The sequence below is a fragment of the Esox lucius genome, chromosome 5 (assembly GCF_011004845.1).
Source record: "Esox lucius isolate fEsoLuc1 chromosome 5, fEsoLuc1.pri, whole genome shotgun sequence".
Taxonomy (NCBI): Eukaryota; Metazoa; Chordata; class Actinopteri; order Esociformes; family Esocidae; genus Esox; species Esox lucius.
Window position 1 is genome coordinate 19,107,544 of NC_047573.1, and position 25,477 is coordinate 19,133,020.

General features: G+C 41.1%; 1 protein-coding gene across 3 annotated transcripts in view; it reads right to left on the reverse strand.

The window, feature by feature from the left end:
- ttyh2 (tweety family member 2) overlaps window positions 1-25,477 on the reverse strand; it is a 62,009-nt gene that overhangs the window by 12,618 nt on the left and 23,914 nt on the right. For all 3 annotated transcript variants that reach the window (XM_034292286.1, XM_034292287.1, XM_029120028.2), the window contains exons 3-5: window positions 19,146-19,257; window positions 6,328-6,548; window positions 5,059-5,154 (exon numbers count right to left, since the gene is read on the reverse strand). In XM_034292286.1, coding sequence (XP_034148177.1) covers window positions 5,059-5,154; window positions 6,328-6,548; window positions 19,146-19,257 — 429 coding nt within the window. The remainder of the gene's footprint in view (window positions 1-5,058; window positions 5,155-6,327; window positions 6,549-19,145; window positions 19,258-25,477) is intronic.

The following is a 25,477-nucleotide window of genomic DNA, read 5'->3' on the forward strand; positions in this document are numbered from 1 at the left end:
CATCTCCCTATTATTAACAGCCATAGTGGGATCGTGACACAGCTATGACGGCTTACATAGGGTTGCAAAGCTACCTATAGTTTATGAACTTACGAGAATCTTGTGTATTTTTGGTTCACAAATATATTATTTATAATTCTTTGCAACTGCCTTGTGTCCCTGGTCTAAATCAGTCTGTCGTCAGAGGGAAACACTGAAAGTTGGAGATTTCAATATGCTTTTCCATATCCATATGTTTATCCATAATACCCATGGGTTTTTCAATCTGAAATAATAATTATGTAATTTTCCAACTACTGACTTTTCAAAACTAATAATTTGGCAGCAAACCATTGAGCATTTTGACATAATAAAATAAAACAACAATATTTCATGGTGCAACCCTAATAGTAAGCACCAATGGAATTGACTAAGTTTGTTGTTTAAATTTAGGATTTTTTTTTACAACTTTGCCAGTTAATTACATTCAATTGAATTATAGTCCATAAAAGGCCAGAGGAAATTACAAGCACCTTTCAAAAAAATATTTAAAAGTGCCACTAACCATTTTGTGATTACAAAAATGTATAGAAAGATCCCAATATTCTGGTAATTTGCTGGCACACTTAAAATGTTTCCAGTAATATGCTATTCATCTGAACACAGCTGAGAGCTTAAAAAGGCCATGAAAAAAGCTGAACCTCTCAGCCATTGCATAAAAGGGTCCTCCCAAAAGCCTAACAGCATGTGTGTGTGTCTGTATGTGGGTGGTTGACATATTAGCCTGAAAAAATTGTTTTTGTACTTCAAATATTAGGCGTGAAAATGTTTTCTTAGAGTTCCAAAATATTTGGTCTTTTACATTTTGTATTGGAATCTGAATTAATTCACCAATTTGTTGCATTACTGCCTAAAATTGGCATATGGTGTGACATGAATGATAATATATACAGTGGGGAGAACAAGTATTTGATACACTGCCGATTTTGCAGGTTTTCCCACTTACAAAGCATGTAGAAGTCTGTATTTTTTATCATAGGTACTCTTCAACAGTGAGTGACGGAATCTTAAACAAAAATCCAGAAAATCACATTGTATGATTTTTAAGTAAATAATTTGCATTTTATTGAATGACATAAGTATCTGATACATCAGAAAAGCAGAACTTAATATTTGGTACAGAAACCTTTGTTTGCAATTACAGAGATCATACGTTTCCTGTAGTTCTTGACCAGGTTTGCACACACTGCAGCAGGGATTTTGGTCCAGTCCTCCATACAGACCTTCTCCAGATCCTTCAGGTTTCGGGGCTGTCGCTGGGCAATATAGACTTTCAGCTCCCTCCAAAGATTTTCTATTGGGTTCAGGTCTGGAGACTGGCTAGGACACTCCAGGACCTTGAGATGCTTCTTATTGAGCCACTTCTTAGTTGCCCTGGCTGTGTGTTTTGGGTTGACCAGGTCCTGCCGTGTAGTTCTGGGCTGATCCCTCACCTTCCTCATGATCATTGATGCCCCACGAGGTGAGATCTTGCATGGAGCCCCAGACTGAGGAAGATTGACCGTCATCTTGAACTTCTTCCATTTTCTAATAACTGTGCCAACAGTTGTTGCTTTCTCACCAAGCTGCTTTCCTATTGTCCTGTAGCCCATCCCAGCCTTGTGCAGGTCTACAATTTTATCCCTGATGTCCTTACACAGCTCTCTGGTCTTGGCCATTGTGGAAAGGTTGGAGTTTGTTTGATTGAGTGTGTGGACAGGTGTCTTTTATACAGGTAACAAGGTCAAACAGGTGCAGTTAATATAGGTAATGAGTGGAGAACAGGAGGGCTTCCTAAAGAAAAAGTAACAGGTCTGTGAGAGCCGGAATTCTTACTGGTTGGTAGGTGATCAAAAGGTGATTAAAAATCATACAATGTGAGAGATGTATGGTCCCCATACATCTCTCACAGTTGAAGTGTACCTATGATAAAAATTACAGACCTCCACATGCTTTGTAAGTAGGAAAACCTGCAAAATCGGCAGTGTATCAAATGCTTGTCCTCCCCACTGTATATAAAATGAAATTGGGGTATACTTCTAAGAAACTCACTTTATCATAATTCTTTGTCATTACTTTCTTGAGATCAAGCATTTCCTTCTAAAAATTCATTTTGTATTATTTTTCCTAATCATTGTGCAATTTTCATATCTGTTCTCATTCTTTCAAAAATTGTTTAAGAACTGTCACACAACGGTGTGAAACATTGTACCACTAAGCATTGTATAATACTTGATTATTGGACAAAAGGACTATTGAAGAACCATATTTCTAGTGGGAACACACTAATAAAGAATAGTATCACAAGTAATTGCTTATAGTTAAGTTTGTTGAATATTAACTACTAGTAATTATTAATTACTCATAACTACCCATAAGTAAATCCATCATATAAACACGGTAAGGTTAGTAATGAGTAAATATGACAAATGGTGTAGTCTTCTTCAATGGGTGCTAATGTAAAATAATAGGCTACCTTGACTCTGAGGGGTCTGCTAAAAGAAGAAAATTAATAACATTTGGATTCAATGACGGCCCGGCTATAAAACTAGGCTTCAGTCTAGTTCACTTGTTTTCATGTGATGATAGACAAAAAAAAAGTGTTAAAAAGGAAAATACATTAAGCTTAGTTATTAGTTAAAATACAAGAATACATTGATATCTCAAATAATTTTTCTGTTTGTAGGAAATTATTTTACAGTTCATATAATATGGTGAGACAAATGGATCATATGAAGGGACAAGCAAAACCTGTCACACAATATGATAGTGTCACACCATATGAGGTTTCATGCACTTACATGCACAATATTGGGCCTTGTAGTTAAGCAATGGCATCCTAGAAGTATACCCACTGCAACATGGTAACATGACTGAATTTTTTTTTTGTCTTTGGCGTTTTTATGTAAAAAGTGTCACACTAAAAGACAATGGGAAAGAGTACTGAAGTGGGAGATCCAAAAAGATTTGATTGATTGAAAAAAATTACCACTCACATTATAACCTTTCCAAGTCCTACTAAGGTGTTTTCAGTATTTCCTGGTTCAACAAGGACCCCTCCTCCCCAAGTGTCTACAAACAATTGCCCGTTTAAATATCACAATGTAGTGTCACACCATATGATATCCATTTCTGGGACAAAATCTTTTTGATCAGAGCTGACTCAAAATATTATGGCTGGACTTTTGAGAAGAGTTGCGTGTGTCTGTATGAATGGTGCGTGTGTGTGTTGTATGGGTTTTACACATCTGCTGATTTTGGAGGTAACTTGTGCTGAGTAGTTGGGTGGATGTAGTCAGTGGTGTGGAAGGATTAGGACTTGGCCCACTCTGCAAAGCTCTACCACAGCCTCTGCCTGGGCTGTCAGTGTTTAATGACTGGTTCTGTGGGTCCGCTGGACCATGGAGACCTTAGATAAAGAGAGAGGGGAGAAAGAGGGAGAGGAGAGTGTGTGTGTGGGTGTGTGCGTGCAAGCGTATGTGTCTCTGGGTGACCCAGTGGGCAGGAATATTAACCATGGTTCCTTTAATGAACACACCACACTACATGGAAAGACGCACGCATGCGTGCGCGAAAGCTGCTTATAAAGCAAACTACCACTATGTTTTTGTGCTCAGGCAGGCAGAAAGAATCAGTCATCTACAGTATGAGAGGAAGCTGGACTGGGACACTGGCAGGTAAAGTTATGGACAAACACAGAGACACACAGACCCCTGGGATGTTTCCTATATAGTGTACTACATGTTAGAGAATAGAATTCTATTTGGGTTGTTCTGCACATGCCCCAGAAACTAAGTGCGCTACCTAAAGTTCCCCAACCACTCGCTCTCTTTTTCTTTCCCTCCATCCAAGAGAACCATAACCCACCAGACACACATCATAAAGCCCCGCCCTGCCGTCCAGCCTAGTGGAATGGAGTTAAATCAATCTTCCCTGGGAGGCCTGACTGACGATGGGGGCATGGGTGTGTGTGTGTTCAAAGGGATGCTGGCTGGCTTAAGAGGATATAAGACTGGTTCTCACCACCTATGACTGATGGAGAGAGACAGGGAGCTGTGTGCCTGGGTGAGCATGTAGCACAGGGGCCGGGATGCGCATTTGGTGTGTGGCTCCTATTTTTACTACACTTGTAGTCCCCATAAGGATAGTACACCAAGTCTAAATCAACCGTGTGAAGACATTCTTGGTCCACCTAGATTAAAAGGGCTATTCTTAGCTCAGGGTTTAGGTTTTGAGTAAACGTTACAATAGGGGTTAGGTGTAGAGTAAACATTACAATAGGGGTTAGGTTTAGAGTAAACGGTACAATAGGAGTTAGGTTTGGAGTAAATGTTACAAAAGGGGTTATGTTTGGAGTGAACATTTAGAGTGGGTTAGGTTTAGAGTAAAAGTTACGATAGGGCTTAGGTTTAGAGTAAACTTTACAATAAGGCTTAGGTTTAGAGTAAACGTTACATTAGGCTTAGGTTAGAAGTAAACGTTACAATAGGGCTTAGGTTTGGAGTAAATGTTACAATAGGGGTTAGATTTAGAGTAAACGGTACAATAGGGGTTATGTTTGGAGTAAATGTTACAATAGGGGTTAGGTTTAGAGTAAACTTTACAATAAGGCTTAGGTTTAGAGTAAACGTTCCAATAGGGGTTAGGGTTAAAACTATGGTTGGAGTTAAGGCTAACATAAACGTCCCCTAAATTGTCCAGGGACGTTTTTTAGCATATGTAATATATCCCCTGAAAAACGTTGGTTCCCCCTTCTCTACTGTAACCCCGCTTGAAACAACTTCATAAAAAACTGAAAACTAAATAATTCAAGCTATTTAAGACCCGGTTTTTGGAAAGAAGAAAGACTTCTGATTATAGAACATTTTTAATTAAGTTAAGTTACATAAGAAGCAGGTCACGTGTAAAGTTGGAATCATATAATAATGCTCCCTTGAATCACCAGAAATAAAAAAAATCCTGTAAATGGCAATATTCTAAGTAGCCAACAGAGTCAACTGTATGAATTAGTGGCCACACAGTGGACAGCAGGCTACTTACGTGGTGAGCAGCCAGCGAGACTGCTTTGCCAACCCCAGGCACGCCGCCAGACAAATCACCAGATCTAGAATCAGTAGCAGCAGGTAGGTGAGCCATCTACAGACCACAGAGAGAAGGGGCAGTTACAGTCAGAAATAACATGGTCTTTTCTTTCGGTCGGTCTTTCTCCCTCTCTCATGTACGGTACATCCTGATGACAGTCAGGACATCTCACTGCCTTGGCAGATATGTCATGGAGGATTGACTGGATGTGGGTCAGTCAGACAGTGTAGAAATGGACACGGTGTAGGCTGTGAGTGGGTGCGTGACAGCGGCCAATGCTGATGATGTACATTTCTGCGAGGTGTGTATGAGTAGAAGATGTGGCTAAGTGTCCGTGTGTGTGTATTCTTTGCCCATGTGTGTCCTTGTGTGTGTGTTCAGTGCCCCCCTCGGAAGCTCCAGACGGAACAGAAGCAGCGCTCCAGTTGTGGTCAGTGGTCTCTGGCTTGGCCCCATGTTGGGACGGATCTAGTCCAGATGGTTTAATAATGGATGAGCTCAAATCCATATGCATGAATATTTCATGCTCTGAAAGCTACGGCAATGCCGCCCCCCCCCCCCCAACCCCCACTCTGTCTCCTCTCTCATTATCTCTCTATCGCTCCCCCACCCCTCAGTGTACAGTAGTACAGCAGAAGCAGGAGGATGAAAGGCTGTGTGGTTCCTGGTACTGTATCTCCTGATATTTCTACTGGGACCCCTAAACACTGTAGTCATCTTAGACACAGGAATCCAGGCGAACACAATCACGGTACTGGATATATTGTCGGGAATAACAACAGGCTCTGACCGGGTCACAAGGCTCGTCTCCAAGTCGGGTCGATATGAAACGGTGCGGTTTAACCTCGACTTACTCCCCATAACACCGACGTCTGTCTGACCTCATCCCAACCCCTGGCCCAGAAGCACCCTTTAACCTCCCTACCTCAGCCCAAAAGCAGACTAAACCCCGCAGGTTTATCAGAGGAGCGGTTCCTTGGCTGTGGAAAGCACCTCCAGTCATTGTCAGGGCTGCACAGTCTCTGGCCTTTCCCAAAGCACAGCTAAACCTTTCCAGGACCTTTGTTCATGTCTTCCTCATGCCTACTGGATCTGGACACTTTCTTGGCTGATTTTGATTTATTCACTTATATTCCTCAGAGCACCGGGTGTGAGTAAAGTGCTTCACGAATGACATTTCTTTATTACTATTATCGTTTTTCCTCATAATTATGGTCTGGTCTATACCTGTAGTACTCCACATTTGCGGTTTGGTCTGCAATGGCGGCCAAGTCTACTTTAGCTATGTCCCAGTCAGGAAGGCCCAGCAGCTGTTTGATGACGTTGTCGGCCATCTGCTGCATGAAGCGCAGCGTCTGCACATAGTCTCCCCGCGTAGCGAAGATCTCGTCCAGCCGGGCCAGGTGCTGTTTTAGACCGCTTTCCATACCACCCATGGTGCCCGTTACCTGGAGGAGGAGGGGGGGGAAGAGGTCTCAGAACACAATACTCAGTTCACTTCCATATTCCCACTGCTTTTGACCAAGGTGCAGGAGAATTGAGGCACATATTACAGGGCAGGCTTGACAAGGATGGTGTCAGCTGACGAGATGTTGGTGCTTCTGGGAGGACTAGTCTGTTATTCTGCCCTCGTCAGGGGGGGGGTTTCTAAAACAATATTTCTCATGTAATTCTAGGCTAATGTGGAAAATGTCTACAGTGTTTACGACATACTTCAGCTGCATAATTATACTGCAGTAAATCAGGCCTAGCAACCAGATTCTCAAACTGCCTCATTTAAACACACAAACAAACAAGCAAGAGAATAATATAGTGTCTCATACTGTGTCAAACGTTCATAAAATGTGTACCAGGACTTCATGCAAAATGGCTCCCCCTTTCCCAGACTACTATTTTCATGGCCTACATGAAGGATTAACCTCTCACTTCCTGCTTAATTACAACATGCTAGCGGAGAGAACATTTTGTTGACTGGGATTTTCTTTTCAGTCACACAGACATCCTGGTATTTGATCATTAAAAAGGGTAATACAATTACCCATTCGGCCCCAGGTATTAAGCATTCAGCTGGCGTACAGACCACTCATATTGTTAGTGTGTTTGAACAGGAGGGGGACAGTGGTGTGGAAGTAATGAGGTGGTTTGGTATTCACTGTTTGTGGGCTCCGCATTCACCAGACTGCCTTTGGCTATAGAGAAGAGCGGGAATGTGGTACAGAGAAAGAACGAGAGGAATTAAGAAATGAAGGGAATTCAGATCGAGATATAGAGTGAATCAGTGAAACGGAGTGTGTGTGAAAGCAAACAAAAGAATGCGAGTTGGAGTTAAAAAATGTCAAATGAAAAAAGAGACAAGAAACCAGGGGAAGCGGACAAAGCGAGTCAGAGGGCTGGTTCAGGCAGTTAGGGTGACATGACATTTTTGGATGGAATTGGCAGATTCAGAACATACACATTACGCTACAATGATTGGGACAGTGCCACGAGGCCTACCATTGTGGCTTGTACTAACGAGCCTGCCTGCCTGCCTTCCTTCATGCCCTAGAGAAAAAGAGGATGCTCCCTAAATTGCAACCTAATCCATAATTAGTACGCTGTTTTCGAGCACATTCTTTAGGGCTACATAGGGAATAAGGGGTAATTTGGGATGCAGTCAAAAAGGGACCGTTATCATTAACAACATGTTCCTGGTGTTGTTATGGTTATCTTATCTGCTACCGCATTTCTACAGCTTTATTTCAACTCCATACTCAGGACATTAAATCATTGCTGGGAATTGGGAATCTGAGCTGTGTAGACTGCACGAGAATCGTATCTGCAGAACTGAGGGAGTCACTGGATCCATTTGGTTGCTTGACTATATTGATTTGGTCTGATTCTCATCATTGCAGGTTTTCAACTGACCATGTAGGTACATCTCCAGGTTTTTCTGTTGTTATCCACTGTGTGTCATAAATGGCAAGAGATTCCCCAAACAGGAAAGCACATTTCACAAGTAGTACACTATGTAGGTCTTAGGGAGATATTTGAGGATGAAGTGAATCTATCCAATGATTGATGACTTGACAAAATATTGGGTGTTACGGCCAATGTTCCCTGTAATTCTATTTGGCGTTGAGCACATTTCTACTCCGGAAAGGAAACTTGGAAGCTTTTTGAATTCTGTGCAACTGCTGCATATTTACAGAGAACTTTGAGGCAGTACTTTTTGACCACAACCAATAGGCTATTGTCAGCATAACTGTGATTGTACTACCATTTTTTACCTCATGACCATTACTCACTGTATGTGGGGGGCAAAAGTTTATTATTTCCCTAATTGTGGAGATGGTTATTTTCTGCCATGTAGTTATTTAATTTTATAGTCATTGCTTAATTTAGGAAGGTCCTTGTGTGTCTTTTTATTGGTGTTCTCTGACTTTCAGGTGTTAGATGACACATGCTAGGGAGTTTGGCATGTGTTTCACTGCATTATTATACACCACGTGCAAAAGGAAGTCATGGATAATCTTAAAGGTTTCTAGCAGAGCTGGGCACCAAACCAAACTTATTGGACTTAACTTCTGTTACATTTAACTTCCGTTAACTCAAGTCCGCTAACCCAAAAACAATAAAAACAATAGTTAAAAAAATGAATGCAAGCCCTTACAAATACCTGAACATTTTTTGGCTCTTTTTGTTTTTAGATGTTTTTAGAGCAAAACAATTTTATAATAAAAATTCACGTTAATGTTTATCACTAAGTTCCGTAAAATTTTTTGCGGTATAACTGATTAACAGTTATCGAAGTTAACCGTTAAACGTTCACCAAAAAGTAAAAAAAAGTTAACAACAAAGTTGTGCCCAGTTATGGTTTGTAGTGGCTAAGATTAACTAGAAAAAATGAAAATGTGGGAACATTTTTGATTTGGTTAATAAATTATTGGGGTGCCGATAATCGTGAAACATTTAAGGAAAATGTGAATTTTTCAAGATTAAGAATTAAGCTTTTTGACTGAAGACATTTACCTCAATTAAAGGTTAGTGTAAATTAGAGCTAATAAACAACAATCAAACATTTTCACATAGCTTCCCCCCATCTTTACCAAGGAGTCCAATAATTCTTGAGGGCACTGTATGTACTTTCAAAAAATAGATATGAAGCTACACTAGATTTGTCCCATGGGGTCCAGGCAGCTTCTATTCCCCATCCCATTAAATCCCCCAGTGAAAAAGCTCACATTCTGTAGTTTAATTAACATGTTTGCTCAAATTAAGTCCAACATTAAAGTGTTACACCAATTTATTTTCAGGGCAACCAGGGCTTTAAGTACAATACAACACAAAGTGGGTCCTGGGTGTATTAGTGGTTGCCGTGTTCTGAGAACACATTAAGATCACATGCTGTTTGAGCAAAATTGGGTCATAGGAGAGTGGCCAGTTTTGCATTTGGGTACCCCCGAGTTAGTGCATAGCTAACTGAATTAACATTGTCAAATTTTTTACTGTTGACAGTGTAGTGTTTGCTTTACTAAACTGAAGGAATGAAGTGAGGTATGGAGCAAGAGGATTATGTTTTCCTCATAAAAGCATTCAGATTCAATTATGCAAATGGACAGAAAACGACATCCTCATTTCTTAAGATTAAATACAGTCAAAAAGCATTTGATGCATAACAAACCTCCTGAAACAAACAAACTACATTTTGTACAGTTTCAGATGACTGAGACTGACTACAGGAAGCTGTACATAACAATGTTACATTGATATAATGTTCATTAATATACAGTGGATATAAATTCTACACACCCCTGTTAAAATGCCAGGTTTTTGTAATTTAAAAGAATAAAATCAAAAGATGCTTCAACAAAGTATTAGTTTAAGGGTGTGCACAACCAGGTTACTGTGAGTTTTTTATTTTCCCCCTCAAAGATTTCAGTTTATTTTTCAATTGAATTGTTCACATTATAGGTCACATTAAAGGTGGAAAAAGTTCTGATATGATTTATCTTTGTCTCATTCTTTTACATCACAAGAACCTGGCATTTTAACTGAGGTGTGCAGACTTTTTATATCCACTGTATGTATATTTTGGGAAATGTTACACTTTAATGAAAAGGCGAGACTATTGGAAGGAGAGTGTGCTATAATTAGCAGTGGTCAACCATTCAACCCATGCTGTGACATTACATGAACTGGAGGCCTTTTTGTTTTCGTTTAAAAGGTGCAGACTAGCTTCAAAGCAGACTTCCCCAGTTCAAATCCAACACTACTGAAATGCATTGAGACACAGCAAAAAAGTTGGTCAAAAATATTAGTAGTTAAAAACATGAATTCAAGCACATTCACCCTGCATGTTTTGAAGTTGTTTTGGTATGAGTGGCTTTCATATTTTGGGTCCTACAGATGCAGCAGTACTAAAAAGCTAAGCGGAAAATATATATTAAGTTGTGATTTAGTTTCAGCAAGCACACCTAAAAATAAATTAACCTTTATATTTAAGTCAATGCCTTTAATTTAAAGTCTCATCTTGCACATATCAGTGGCGATTTAAATAATCTCCAGTGTTAGCCATGGCTGTGTCTGGGTCTGATAACGTCAATGTGCATAACTGCAATGCTGTACACGATGCCTGATTCTTCTTCTCCATGCTTTTGACCAAACTGATTGTTTCTACTTGATGGAGAGGAGGAGGAGAGGATGAAAGGAGAAGAGGAGGGTGCCTTCAATTAAATTTGAATGGATGAGCCCAGGCGTGAAATAGAACACGGCTCTTAAGTGCTGCAGCCATTCTGTCACCCACAGATGGATTCCTCCTCCTCTGCTGCTTACACTGGGGTCATACAATCTTTGAGAAACCTCCTTAAAAATATATTTCCCATTAATTACCAGTGCAACGTGAAGGTGACTACAGCTGAGCTTTTAGATACAAAATCAGATCCTAAGGTCAGATATATTTGGGAGCCAGGAGAAACCGATCGAAAGACAAATGCACATCAAGACCTTAACCCGTGAAAACGGGTTTCTAAAACCATTTCTATCCCTTTACCCTAACCTAACCCCATTTCCCTCACCATAACTTAATGCAAAGTTATGGCTACAGTACAGTATTGTCTGTGTATACATGACATGGGCAATGGAGGCAGCAGGCAGCAGCCAGCAGCGGAATTTCCTAAGGGATGCCCTCCTGAAATCTCTGGTCTGAAACAAGAGCCAAACCTAGAAGCGTAATAGGCCCCGGTCCAGACCCAGGCACAACTCTCAGTCACCAGCCACCCAACACAGAGACTGGGTCTAAAAGGGCACCCTACTTCCTGGTGTAGTGAACCAAATGTCAGCAGAGCACTATGGAGTATTTTAGGGATCAGGATGCCATTTGGGTGCATAGATTCACAAATACTTCCAAACAGGGAGTAAATCAAGAGCCTGTCAACCCCATTACAAACAAATCCCTGTTTCATTCCCCTCAAAGTTAATCAAATGTTCTTTCTCCATGCACCCAATCCTTTGAACCTGCTCAATTGGTTTGTTTATGCTGGAAATAGTTATAAAGTAAAGCAGTCTTTAGTCACACAGTGTCAAGTAACTTATATTTAATCCCTATCCAGACAAAACATATTTTGATGAGTGTTTGTTTGAGATGAATTTTTTTTCCAGTTATGTCACTGGTGAGTTCCCAAATAGGGCTAGATAGAACCTAGCTCTCTGACAAGCCCATAACGGCAAACCTGGCCCCACATCTGTAGGTGCCACCTTATCAACTCGCATGGTCACTGAAAGGAGTTGACCAGACATTACAAACATACAGTATCTGCAGAGAGACTGGAGCCTACTGGTGATAATCAAACTCTCAATATTGTCCTTTTTTTACCCTTATATGGCTGAGAATGCATTTCCACATATCACCTAGGGAATAGTAATCTCTTTCTTCCCAAGCCTTAGCAAATAATATACGTTTTTATTTGAAGAATGTCTGCAAAGTACTGAGTTCATATGCGATATCATTTAGAGATTACACAATAGACAAAGCATTCCAGATTCCTGTTTTTCCCATTACACAGTAAGGAGCATACCGTTTTCTGACCCTTCCTAAAACAAATGTCTTCTAACTGTGCGCCTGATTGTTCATTCAGATTCCCAGGCAGGGTTATCTGCATGGGATTCAGATATCTAAACAATCATATGGTCCAGATCTAATGAACTAACCCAACCAAAGCTTGGAAAACTGATGGTGACTGTAAAGTTACAAAGCAGCCATTGACTTTGACTATGAAGTCAACTCCTTTCACGGGGGACTTAAGTGTTTCACTTCCATCTCCTCCTAGTCTAATCTGCTCTTCGTGTGAACCCACTCCTGAGGAGTGCATGGAAAAGGGGGAAGAAGAGGCATCTGATTGGTGGGGGCAGAAGCCAAAGTGGCTATTGTTGTCAGAGAGGAGACTTTAATGCTGAAGCAGCCAATCAGGACACTTTGCCATTGGTCCTCAAAGTTCTTTGTTTCCTGGGTTCATGGCTGATTATATGAAGGAAGACTTTGGTGTGTGTGTGTGTGTGTGTGTGAGAGAGAGATTGCCATGGGAGATTGTGTGTGTGTGTGTGTGTGTGTGTGTGTGTGTGATTGTGAAAGGAAAGGCTGCGTGGTCTGTCTATACAGTGAGGCCTTTGTAATGCTGGAGGACCAGCTTAGATGTGGACTGAACAAGTATTCACCACCCTGGGACATTCGAACAATTTCTATGGCATTACAAAGTATGATTCAAAATAAATGTTAGTGGTATTTTCTTCTCAAAAGCATACCTAAATAGGGTGTATACTTACGCAATCAATTATTTTGTGTTTTATATTTATAATTTATTTAGAACAATTAGCAGAGTGGATTTTTCACTTTGACATTATGGATGTTTGGTGTTGATCAGTGGCACAAACTCCTGATAAAATCTATTTAGATTTCATGCTGTAACACAAAATGTGCAAATGTTCAAGGCTGAATACTAAGAGACACTGTAGCTACTGTACATTAACAAATGCAGTATAACAATGGAAAATAAAACACTAAACCTTTTTCACGACACTTTAAAAGCTCTCTGGTCTTTGTAGTTGAATATGTGCTTAAATTCATTACTTGACAAAGGGACCTTACGAATTAAACAGGAGAAGGGGTTATTTGAAAACAATGTAAATCTCTATTATTGTGTCCATGAAACCCTTTATGGGATTTGTTCAACTAAAAACGTAATTCTATATTTATTTTGCAAGGTATAAACAAAGACAACAAATATTTATGTATGCAGCAACTATATTTTAGTTAAAATAAAAATGTGCAGAGTTGTATTCTCAATTTTAGCATTATATAAAATCACAAATAAATACCATTTTGCCTGGCTTTTTTTTTCAAGTCCATGAAGGGTGAATACTAATTAAATCTACTATTGGTTCTACACCCTGTAGGCTAGTTTCCCCAGACATGCTCATTTGAGTATCTCCGTTAAAATGTAATCTTGGACTAGGCTTAATCTGGTCCCAGGGAAAACAACTGTGTGTGTGTGTGTGTGTGTGTGTGTGTGTGTATATTCTGGCCAAGCAGCCTGAGTCACGGCCATGAGAGGGACCGCCAGCTTGGGACATAATCTGCTCCGTTAACACAGATGGGGGGTTAATTCCTGCTCTTTGAGAACATTCATAGAAGTCTCCCTGGAATCCATGTCTCACCCTCATCATGATGCACTTCCTGCCTCGCTGCAGGGGAGGGGATGAGGAGGGAGGATAGTGGGCGGTGATGTCATAATAAACCAGAGAGGTCGTATTAATCACTCCAGTCCCCAGGGGAGTGGGACATTGCTTAGATACCCACAAGAAAGCAGGAACTTGGTGGTTTCCATGGCTATCGGACAGGGCCACAGTGTCCCTGGACCCCATGGTTCAGCTCCTAGTATTATGCTGCTACATTATTGTGGACTACGGTCAGTCAGTCCTGTCTTGATCTTTGCTACTACACCACCACCCCATCCCCTCGGACGTGGTAGTGAGTGTCCAGCCCCTGCCTCAGTCCCTAGCTTCTATGCTGCAATGATCTATGGGTAAGTTTAGCCTGGGGGTTGCACGTTCCACTGGGAGGACTGCCGTCTAGCCCAAACCCAGAGGAGGACACCACCTAGTTACTGGGCCTCCCCTCAGGATGGGGAAACAACATCTCCAGATCCGCCGTTCCCCATTGTCCCTGGTTATTACGTTGCAATAGTTTATGTTCGGGAGGGACTAAGGGGATTAGGGAGTTTTTCCAAGCCACAGTGAATTAACTGTTGGTGCTTGCTCATTGGGGTTTCAGGCTGAGTATCTGTAAAAGCACTTTCTGACAACTGCGGACATACACTCTCTCACAAAAGTGAGTACAGCCCTTACATATATGTACATTTTTTATTATATTTTTTCATGTGACCCTGAAGAAATGACACTTTGCTACAATGTAAAGTAGTGAGTGTACAGCTTGTATAACAGTGTAAACTTGCTGTCCCCTCAAAATAACACAACGCACAGCCATTAATGTCCCCTGGCAACAAAAGTGAGTACAGCCCTAAGTGAACATTTCCAAATTGGGCCCAAAGTGTCAATATTTTGTGTGGCCACCATTACTTTCCAGCACTGCCTTAACCCTCTTGGGCATGGAGTTCACCAGAGCTTCACAGGTTGCCACTGGAGTCCTCTTCCACTCCTCCATGATGACATCATAGAGCTGGTGGATGTTAGAGACCTTGCACTCCTCCACCTTGAGTTTGAGGATGCCCCACAGGTGCTCAATAGGGTTTAGGTCTGGAGACATGCTTGGCCACTCCATCACCTTTACCCTCAGCTTCTTTAGCAAGGCAGTAGTCATCTTGGAGGTGTGTTTGGGGTCGTTATCATGTTGGAATACTGCCCTGCGGCCCAGTCTCCGAAGGGAGGGGATCATGCTCTGCTTCAGTATGTCACAGTACATGTTGGCATTCATGGTTCCCTCAATGAACTGTAGCTCCCCAGTGCCGGCAGCACTCATGCAGCCCCAGACCATGACACTCCCACCACCATCCTTGACTGTAGGCAGGACACACTTGTCTTTGTACTCCTCACCTGGTTGCCGAAACACACGCTTGACACCATCTGAACCAAATAAGTTATCTTGGTCTCATCAGACCACAGGACATGGTTCCAGTAATCTTCAGCAAACTGTTTGTGGGCTTTCTTGTGCATCATCTTTAGAAGAGGCTTCCTTCTGGGACGACAGCCATGCAGACCGATCTGAGAGGAACCTGTCCTGTTAAACCGCTGTATGGTCTTGGCCACCGTACTGCAGCTCAGTTTCAGGGTCTTGGCAATCTTCTTATAGCCTAGGCCATCTTTATGTAGAACAAAAATTATTTTTTTCAGATCTTCCATGAGGTGCCATGTTGAACTTCCAGTGACCAGTATGAGGGAGTGTGAGAGCGATAACACCAAATTTAACACACCTGCTCCCCATTCAAACCTGAGACCTTGTAACACTAATGAGTCACATGACACCAGGGAGGGAAAATGGCTAATTGGGCCCAATTTGGACATTTTCACTTAGGGGTGTACTCACTTTTGTGGCTAGCGGTTTAGACATTAATGGCTGTGTGTTGAGTTATTTTGAAGGAAAAGGAAATTTACACTGTTATACAAGCTGTACACTCACTACTTTACATTGTAGCAAAGTGTCATTTCTTCAGTGTTGTCACATGAAAAGATATAATCAAGTATTTGCAAAAATGTGAGGGGTGTACTCACTTTAGTGAGATACTGTAAAAATTGCTTTATAAAATACATTTGACTCATTGATATGTTCTTGGTTGGAGCGGGCTGAAACATCCATTTCCTCCGAAAAACCTACGAAAATATCTACAACCTATGTAGTCTGATAAAATGTTTAAAACAACGCATCACAAATTATGTTTTGGGGCTCAAGAGAAAGTTAGCTGCCTTGAGATACGTTGGTGATACAGACAGAACGTGTTAGATGTTTTTCTTTACAGGGGAAGAAGTAACATGCTCTTCAACCCCTAAATATTTCAGTACCCCAAACCTGCCTGCACTGTGATTATAATCACTGGGCCGGCTGGATGAGTTATATATTTTACATTTGTATTTATTTTCTGCCTATAGGATTTAATCAAACACTGAAGAAAAACTGTATTTACCATGCTGAAAGATCCTGGTGAGTCCTGTGCCTTACCAAGGGAGTGCCTAAAATGCTTTGGCAAATGTGTGAAATTGCTGTATAAAGCTGGATTTGGGTGACTCTCTCTGTGTCATAATCCGTGCTTCTTACCCCTTGAAGCAAAAAATGAGACCGATACACTGTAAATAGCAAGGAAGGGCCTCTGTGTAAAGTGGGCACATGAAGGGAGATGATGGTTCTTTGTTCATGGGGATTTTGAGTCAGTCCCCCTGAGGCACAGGGAGAAGGATTGGGTCGTGTGAGAAGGAACAAGGGGCCTATTTTAAGCAAGGGAATTGTAGAATCTTCCACTATAAAAACAAAAAGGCATCTTCAATTGGATTGTGGACCTTCCCCGTACCAGCACAAAGGGACACATCTGGGCTCTGGTAAAACATCAGAAGAGTGTCTGGTTGGAATAACCTTCCCAAGTGCCATGTGTAGTTTCACCCTGTTCCAGAGTGAACATTGCAAGCAGCATACGCATAGAGACAGGTTCTTGGACCATGACCACACATGTAGAATGACATCAAAAACATGTGATCAGGTAACTCTGCCACAGGGCCTTAGGAACGCTTTAAGCATTTCCACATGTTGGCGGATTACAAAGTGGCATTAAAATTCAAATGGAATTTATGAAAGATAAAACAGTACTAAATGATTGATTATAAATGCTAGAAACAACTTTGGCAGTAATTACTGCAGTTTCATTCTTTAAGAGGTTTGTATTACTGGATTGTACAATATTGGCCCATCACTCTTTCAAAAATGATTGAAGCTCTGTTAAGTTGGTTTTTCATCACTGCTAGACAGCCATGTCAAGCCAAGACAAAAAGTGAACCTCTTTAGAGTATTAGCTTAGGCCCTTTATGGATATAGAGAAGATTTATTCTCTGAAACTGCTTCCTCCTTTAATGTGGCTATTTACAGTAGGTTTGTATTGCTGAGTAACTATAATGCTGTTGATGTATCCTCAATTTTGTCATATCACAGACATTAAAATATGTTTTAGAATAATTACTTGGTCTCAAGGTAAAAACCATTAGAGGTTTCTGTCCTTCTCAGCAACTGAGTCAGGAAAGATGTCTGTTTCTTTCTGAGATAGTGTTCTTAATTTCCAGTAAAATGAATATACTTTTCAAACTAGTTAAAAATGTCCACCCAACTACCAGTCTGTGACCTAATTTGGTCTTTGTGGTTGAATATGTGGATGAAGTTCACTACTCGACTGAGGGACCATACTAATTGTACAATCATGTGGAAAATGTACACCCCCTGGAATGTTCTTTTGGTAAGATTTGTAGCTGAATTCCAACCACTCAATATCACAAATCCGACAAAACAAAATGTACTTTAAAACCATGTATACAATTAAAATAAAACAAAGTACAATTTCTATATGCAGAAAATGTAACCATTCCCCTACATTTACCATCATATCAAATAGCAAAAATTATAACCAGGTACACCAAAAGAGAGTAACTTGGGAGGGTCCAGCCTTCCATAAAGATGATAAACTTGAAAGATTATTGATTCCCATGACCCTGGGAGGGGTTACAATCCATTTCCAAGTAATTTGAAGCACATCATTCCACCTTTCTCACATACAAATGGAGAAAGGTCCGAACCACTGGGGTTCTACATAGGACAGGTTGTCCAACCACATTCAGGCCAAAAGTGGACCAAAAGATGCTTGCAGAAGTCTTTAAGAACCCCAGGGAAACTTAAAGGGATCTACAAGCCTTATTTGCGGATCTACAAGCCTTAATATCGAAGTGCACAAGTCAGCTGTCAGAAACAGATTAAGGAGGAAAGAACCTTCTCAAAAAAGAATATCAAGACTGACGGTAATGATCAAAACTACTTGAACAATGTGTTCTGGACAGAGCAAAAACAAAACACTGTCTTTGAACAAAATAACCTCATACCAATTGTAAAATATGGTGGCATTATACACTGAACAAAATTATAAATGCAACACTTAATTTTTTTGCCCCCATTTATCATGAGCTGAACTCAAAGATCTAAGACTTTCTTTATCTACACAAAAGGCCTATTTCTCTCAAACATTGTTCACAAATCTGTCTAAATCTGTGTTAGTGAGCACTTCTCCTTTGCAGAGATAATCCATCCACCTCACAGGTGTGGCATATCAAGATGCTGATTAGACAGCATGATTATTGCACAGGTGTGCCTTCTCTACCATAAGCTGTCTCCAAAGGCGTTTCAGAGAATTTGGCAGTACATCCAACCGGGGATCAAATACGTATTTCACTCATTAAAATGCAAATCAATTTATAACATTTTTGACATGCGTTTTTTTTCTGGATTTTTTTGTTGTTATTCTGTCTCTCACTGTTCAAATAAACCTACCATTAAAATTATAGATTGATAATTTCTTTGTCTGTGGGCAAATGTATAAAATCTGCAGGGGATCAAATACTTTTTCCCCCTCACTGTATTAACTACTATTATTGAAATGCTTTACCAAAGGGGCTGAACACACACTGACCCAAGACGTTTTAGCTTTCCGTTTTTTTACTTGTAAACATTTCTAAAAATGCCGGGATATGTAACAAAATATGTCTAAGGAGATTTGAAATACTTTCTGAAACCACTGCGTGCAGAAGCTTCCCAACTGATCAACTTCGAATCAAACATAATGACATCTAAGTAGGTGATGACTGTCCATCCACAGTGGAGGTGCCTTTGAATGTAGACATTGTCACTGAGGTGAGAGATACAGTAGCGGAGCAGCAGTAGTCTACTGTAGCCACTAGGCCTCGTGTGGGGGACTTCGCCAGCAATACGATGTACTGTAGTGTTACGAAGTGTAGTGAAGATTTCGGTCACCTACCAGGCTGTTGACTCCTCCCAGGGTGTGATTGGCGTTGTAAAGGGAGTATGTCAGCTGGTACACCCCGTCGTTGGTCTCACTGTTGCCATAGAAACCCACACCCACCGCGGCGCTGCACAGCGAGAGCGGGGACACACAATGGAACACATTAATGAGCTTGATTAATGAATGAGTGTAGGGCAAAGTACACATGCCATATTTTAATTTGTGCCATTTTGCTAATGCAGAAAAATAACCCTGCAGTAACAGGGAAATGTGAACTGTTATGCATAATAATTAAGAGGCATTTTACTCAGGGTTAATCATTCGTTTTTTGAGAAGGGCAAATTAAGTTTAACATTTTAAAGTAGACATGTAAAATCTTAGAAACCTTCAATGACACTACAAGGTTTAAATTACTACTGCACCTGATAACACAGGATGATCAAATAAAGATACAGCATTTGATTACAAAATAGAGTACCTAGTACCAAGAGCTGCTCATCTTTGTAGGACAGTGTTTGGCTACGTTCATAAGTTGTCATTCATGGTTCTTTCATGGCCTTTTGTAGATACCCGTATGTGAGTTGTAAAATGTTATGGTGTGCTGTGATGAATATAACCCATTAAATTGCAAGATTAGAGATTGACCATTGCCCCAAATCCCTACCTGAGCATCATTGCCCCATATCCCTACCTGAGCATCATTGTCCCAAATCCCTACCTGAGCATCACTGTCCCAAATCCCTACCTGAGCATCATTGCCCCATATCCCTACCTGAGCATCATTGTCCCATATCCCTACCTGAGCATCATTGTCCCATATCCCTACTTGAGCATCATTGCCCCATATCCCTACCTGAGCATCATTGCCCCATATCCCTACCTGAGCATCATTGCCCCATATCCCTACCTGAGCATCATTGCCCCATATCCCTACCTGAGCATCATTGCCCCATATCCCTACCTGAGCATCATTGCCCCATATCCCTACCTAAGCATCATTGTCCCATATCCCTACCTGAGCATCATTGTCCCATATCCCTACCTGAGCATCATTGCCCCATATCCCTACCTGAGCATCATTGCCCCATATCCCTACCTGAGCATCATTGCCCCATATCCCTACCTGAGCATCATTGCCCCATATCCCTACCTGAGCATCATTGCACCATATCCCTACCTGAGCATCATTGCCCCATATCCCTACCTGAGCATCATTGCCCCATATCCCTACCTGAGCATCATTGCCCCATATCCCTACTTTGAATATCAACCACATACAGCAGATAAGTAAATTAATTATAAGTAAAAACCAACAAAGACAAAACATGAAGCACAAAATAGCAAATGTCGGAACGTGGACACAATTAATATACATATACACTCACCTAAAGGATTATTAGGAACACCATACTAATACTGTGTTTGACCCCCTTTCGCCTTCAGAACTGCCTTAATTCTACGTGGCATTGATTCAACAAGGTGATGAAAGCATTCTTTAGAAATGTTGGCCCATATTGATAGGATAGCATCTTGCAGTTGACTGAGATTTGTGGGATGCACATCCAGGGCACGAAGCTCCCGTTCCACCACATCCCAAAGATGCTCTTTGTGACATGCTGCATTATCCTGCTGGAAGTAGCCATCACAGGATGGGTACATGGTGATCATAAAGGGATGGACATGGTCAGAAACAATGCTCAGGTAGGCCGTGGCATTTAGGCACTAAGGGGCCTAATGTGTGCCAAGAAAACATCACCCACACCATTACACCACCACCAGCAGCCTGCACAGTGGTAACAAGGCATGATGGATCCATGTTCTCATTCTGTTTAGGCCAAATTCTGACTCTACCATCTGAATGTCTCAACAGAAATCGAGACTCATCAGACCAGGCAACATTCTTCCAGTCTTCAACTGTCCAATTTTGGTGAGCTTGTGAAAATTGTAGCCTCTTTTCCCTATTTGTAGTGGAGATGAGTGGTACCCAGTGGGTTCTTCTGCTGTTGTAGCCCATCCGCCTCAAGGTTGTGCGTGTTGTGGCTTCACAAATGCTTTGCTGCATACCTCGGTTGTAACGAGTGGTTATTTCAGTCAAAGTTGCTCTTCTATCAGCTTGAATCAGTTGGCCCATTCTCCTCTGAACTCTAGCATCAACAAGGCATTTTCGCCCACAGGACTGCCGCATTCTGGATGTTTTTCCCTTTTCACACCATTCTTTGTAAACCCTAGAAATGGTTGTGCGTGAAAATCCCAGTAACTGAGCAGATTGTGAAATACTCAGACCGGCCCGTCTGGCACCAACAACCATGCCACACTCGAAATTGCTTAAATCACCGTTTCTTTCCCATTCTGACATTCAGTTTGGAGTTCAGGAGATTGTCTTGACCAGGACCACACCCCTAAATGCATTGAAGCAACTGCCATGTGATTGGTTGATTAGATAATTGCATTAATGAGAAATTGAACAGGTGTTCCTAATAATCCTTTAGGTGAGTGTATATGTGAAACAGGGCCATCTGAGTCTCAAACACCTTCCCATTCTCTACATAATGCACTACTTCTGACAAGGACATTGGTAGTGCGTGATGCAGGGATTAGGTTGTCATTAGGGATTGTTGACAGTGTTGTGCAGCCTGGGGGTAATGTTCCTTCCCTGGTCAGAAGTAATAAGAATGTGCATCATGGCTGAACATAGACAGAAAAACAACAACAACATTCGTCAAACACTGACAGAAAATCTTCCTGAACAGTCCGGCTGTAAAGTTCTAGCAATTAGGAGTACGCAATATCCTAGTCTGTTTCTCTGTATAACTCAAGGCAATCCTAGAATACTAAGCATTTCTAACATGCAAACAGCTGTAGGCGGAATATCGGTTCTCGCTCTTGTACATTTCTTCTCCCTCATGCTCTACCCCGGTGTGTGAGCTATGTACTTGACCGGACTGTTGTATATGTAGCCACGAGTCGTGGACCCTTTATATCCTGTTATGCACACGTTTGTAATGGAAGCATCTTGTACAAAACAGTTTCCCCCGGAGACTCGAGTAGGGACAGGGATCATGACCAGGGTCACCAATGTCCAGTGCTTCTGGACCAATTAGGGTTAATTGACAGGTTTTCCACTGGGAATTTGAACTGCTGACCTTTCCGTTTCTGGACCGACAATTTCACCTCAAGGTTAAACCCCAACCCACTCTACACACTAACACACCACAGCAACACAGGCTACTGCGCAAACATCTCAACTGCTGTGGACATCGAGTTCAGACTGTAAATAGTACACCATGAAATACAAACACCCACTTCCTCCTCTTACCTGTGGTCCAATAAAGCAGAGGAACCCCACTTGTTAAGCCCATGGCCAAGGACTGCATACTGTTTTATTTGACTGGTCAACAAAAAAAAGAAATTAGGAAATCTGAGAGCAGGCCTCACACAACCTGATAATAAATTATGACCGAATAGGAAAAATATAACAGTAAGGCAGACAGAAACATTAACCATACGCCCTAACTTATGTTTGGCCTACAAAAATAAAAATGATATCACATTTAGTGACAAATAACAGAGAGAGAAACCTATTAATCTATTACAATGAATCAAGTGATGGAGTGTAACAACCTATCTGACGGGCGTCTTCACACAATAAAACACCTAGCAACAAACACTCATATAGGATCCTACCTCCTTCCTATGCCTGTGTTTAAACAATCTTTGTTGTTAGGGTCAATTACTTTATTTACTGTCAAGTTAATTCACTACATTTGTTAACTATTAGGGCGACCGGGTTAGTTTAGCACATACATCTCACTTGGTCCTGTTTCATGTGAGTATGTACTGCTGTGGTGTTTTGTTTGGTGTTGTCTGGTCAATTGTTTGCTGTTTAGTCCTTGTTCAACCTGTGTGTTTTGTTTGTCCCTGTGTCCCAGGGAAATGTTTTTTTTAGCAAGTCACCCTTGGGTATGCACAACCCATAGGAAAACTTTGTCTAAAAACACTAGTTAGAACTGAGTGGACCACCCAGTGTATTTTTGTATTGGTTAGTAGTTAGCTAAGTGGTTCTTGAGGGAGGAAGTTCAGTTTAGGGGCGTTTGGCCATATTATTTCATTTCTTGGGTCCAGGGGTTTTCCCTAACCCCTTTACTGTGTGTTTATAATAAACGTTTTATGTTTGACGGTAGCTTTGGTTGTCTGTCGTTTGTCCCCACTGTTCACGTAACACTACACCACTTTGCATGAGCTTTATGTCACGGGTCTCTGTACCATCCACCCTAGACTGCTAGAGCCACGGGTTTCCTAAGATCATACAATCTTAGAAATGAGTTACTCTTTTGAAGCACTGTGTCTAAAATAGAACAATCCTTCTCATAAACAGATGATGGTTGGGGACTGGAGGGAGACAGACAAAGACAGACAAACTCCTCTGAGTGTTAACTCAGATTACTGTCTGGTGCCTAGTCAGTGTCTGGCTTACAGACAGAGACTCACTAGGTTGGCTCACGGGACGTAAATGCTGACTGAGGTTCCGATCCCTTCAGTCCTACAAAACATGTATTGTGATCTAAAAGGCACTGTGGACTTGATACATACAGCCCCAGGTCTAATTTAACGGAGTACGCACATAGCAAACATCTGTGGTAATGTCATTTCGATGACGCACAATCTGGAAGAGAAAGAAAATTCACAGAGAGAGATCCGAAGTTCAGCCTCCGGCTAAAATAACTCCACTGCAACTTTATTACACATTATTTGTGTGTGTGTGTGTGTGTGTGTGTGTGTTTGTGTTCGTCCTCCTTAACAATGATCAGATCACAGGGCAGCGACGGGTTCTCTACAGCAGGGTTAAAGAGGGATATGCATATTGGCATCAGGATACTTCTGCCAAAAAGACAAGATGACTCACTGGTTTTGGGAAATGGCTAGTCAGTAAGTAGTGTGCCGGTAGCATTTCAATCAGTGACATCATTCACTCTGAGACCTGGAAGAAGCCTTTTTCTTTCTTTGAAATTATTTTACAGAATGATGCTCCAAAGATGACTGTTGGTTTGCTCAAAGGACCACTGGTTCATAACTCATGTGGGGCATTGGACAGTGGAGAAAGCAAAGTGGTTACATTGGTGCTTTGACCCAGAGCACTCAGTTTCTCTTTGCACATCGGCTGGGGTTGCAAAACAATGATCCAAAATTCACATTACCCAATTGGCTGTGTCAAAAGAACACAAAGCTGGATTACCAGATCACCCATTTTGTGTTATATTTGACACTGATTGTTTAAAAAGTGTCAAGAAGCTGTATTTCCAAAGCTATGGGGCAATTCCAGCAATAGAAATCTGACATCTGAAAGTAATTACTTAAAGGATAACTTAACATTTCAATGTATATATTTGTAGAGCTCTATAGAGGAAGTGTAGGCACAAAATTACTTATTGTACGTAAACACACTCTTTGTTAACGAAACAACAACACTTGTGTTACGAATGTGACGGAAATGGACAGGCATTTTGGGGAGAAATGAAACACTGACGAAAGTCTATGAGGCTTACATTCTTAGGGTAAAAATATGAATAGCCTCAGGCTAAAAATTTTCATATTTACTTTAGAGAGGACAATCTTTTGTGACATTCTTTATGGATGTGATGTCGTGTAAAAGTATGCGTGTCAGGCATTTGAATTAACCAAGAAATTGACAGAAAATAAATAAATGTCTTTAGTTTTTTTTGGGAAAAAGTGTTTTCATGCTATGCCAATTGCCCTATGGCAGAAAGTTAGGAGCAAAATCAAAGACCTCTGCATTATCAAACAACTTGCTTTGTTAGGTGTAAGGTCCATGGCTGTGCCTTGGCCCCAGGTCAAAGTTGACATAATTGATTTTATTAAAACATTACCTGGAAATATACGTCGTAACATCGAAACCAACCAATTGGTTCAGATAACTGTAGGCTATTGGCTGACCAAGATTTGCTTTACTTGAGGAAAGGCCAAGTCTACGCTTAAAGCATTGTCACATAAGCTGTCTAAATCTACTCCAGACACAAAGGGTCAGTGTAATGGGATTAGTATTTATCCGCCACTACTACAGGAGTGACTCTCTAGGCAGAGACAATTAACTGACATTCATCTAATTTCACACAAGCATTAAAGGAGAAGGGTATTCAGCAGCCTCCACATCTCCACAATCCAGGGTCTGAAATAACATTCCTAAAGACTCTATTTACTGGCTATAGATACCACAGATCTGATGACAGTCCACAGCCAAGAAAACCCAACAATAAATATAACATTAGCTACTGGCTGCTAGGACACTTAATTACTACAAGCACAGATGGCTTCCTGCCTCTTTCTATGCA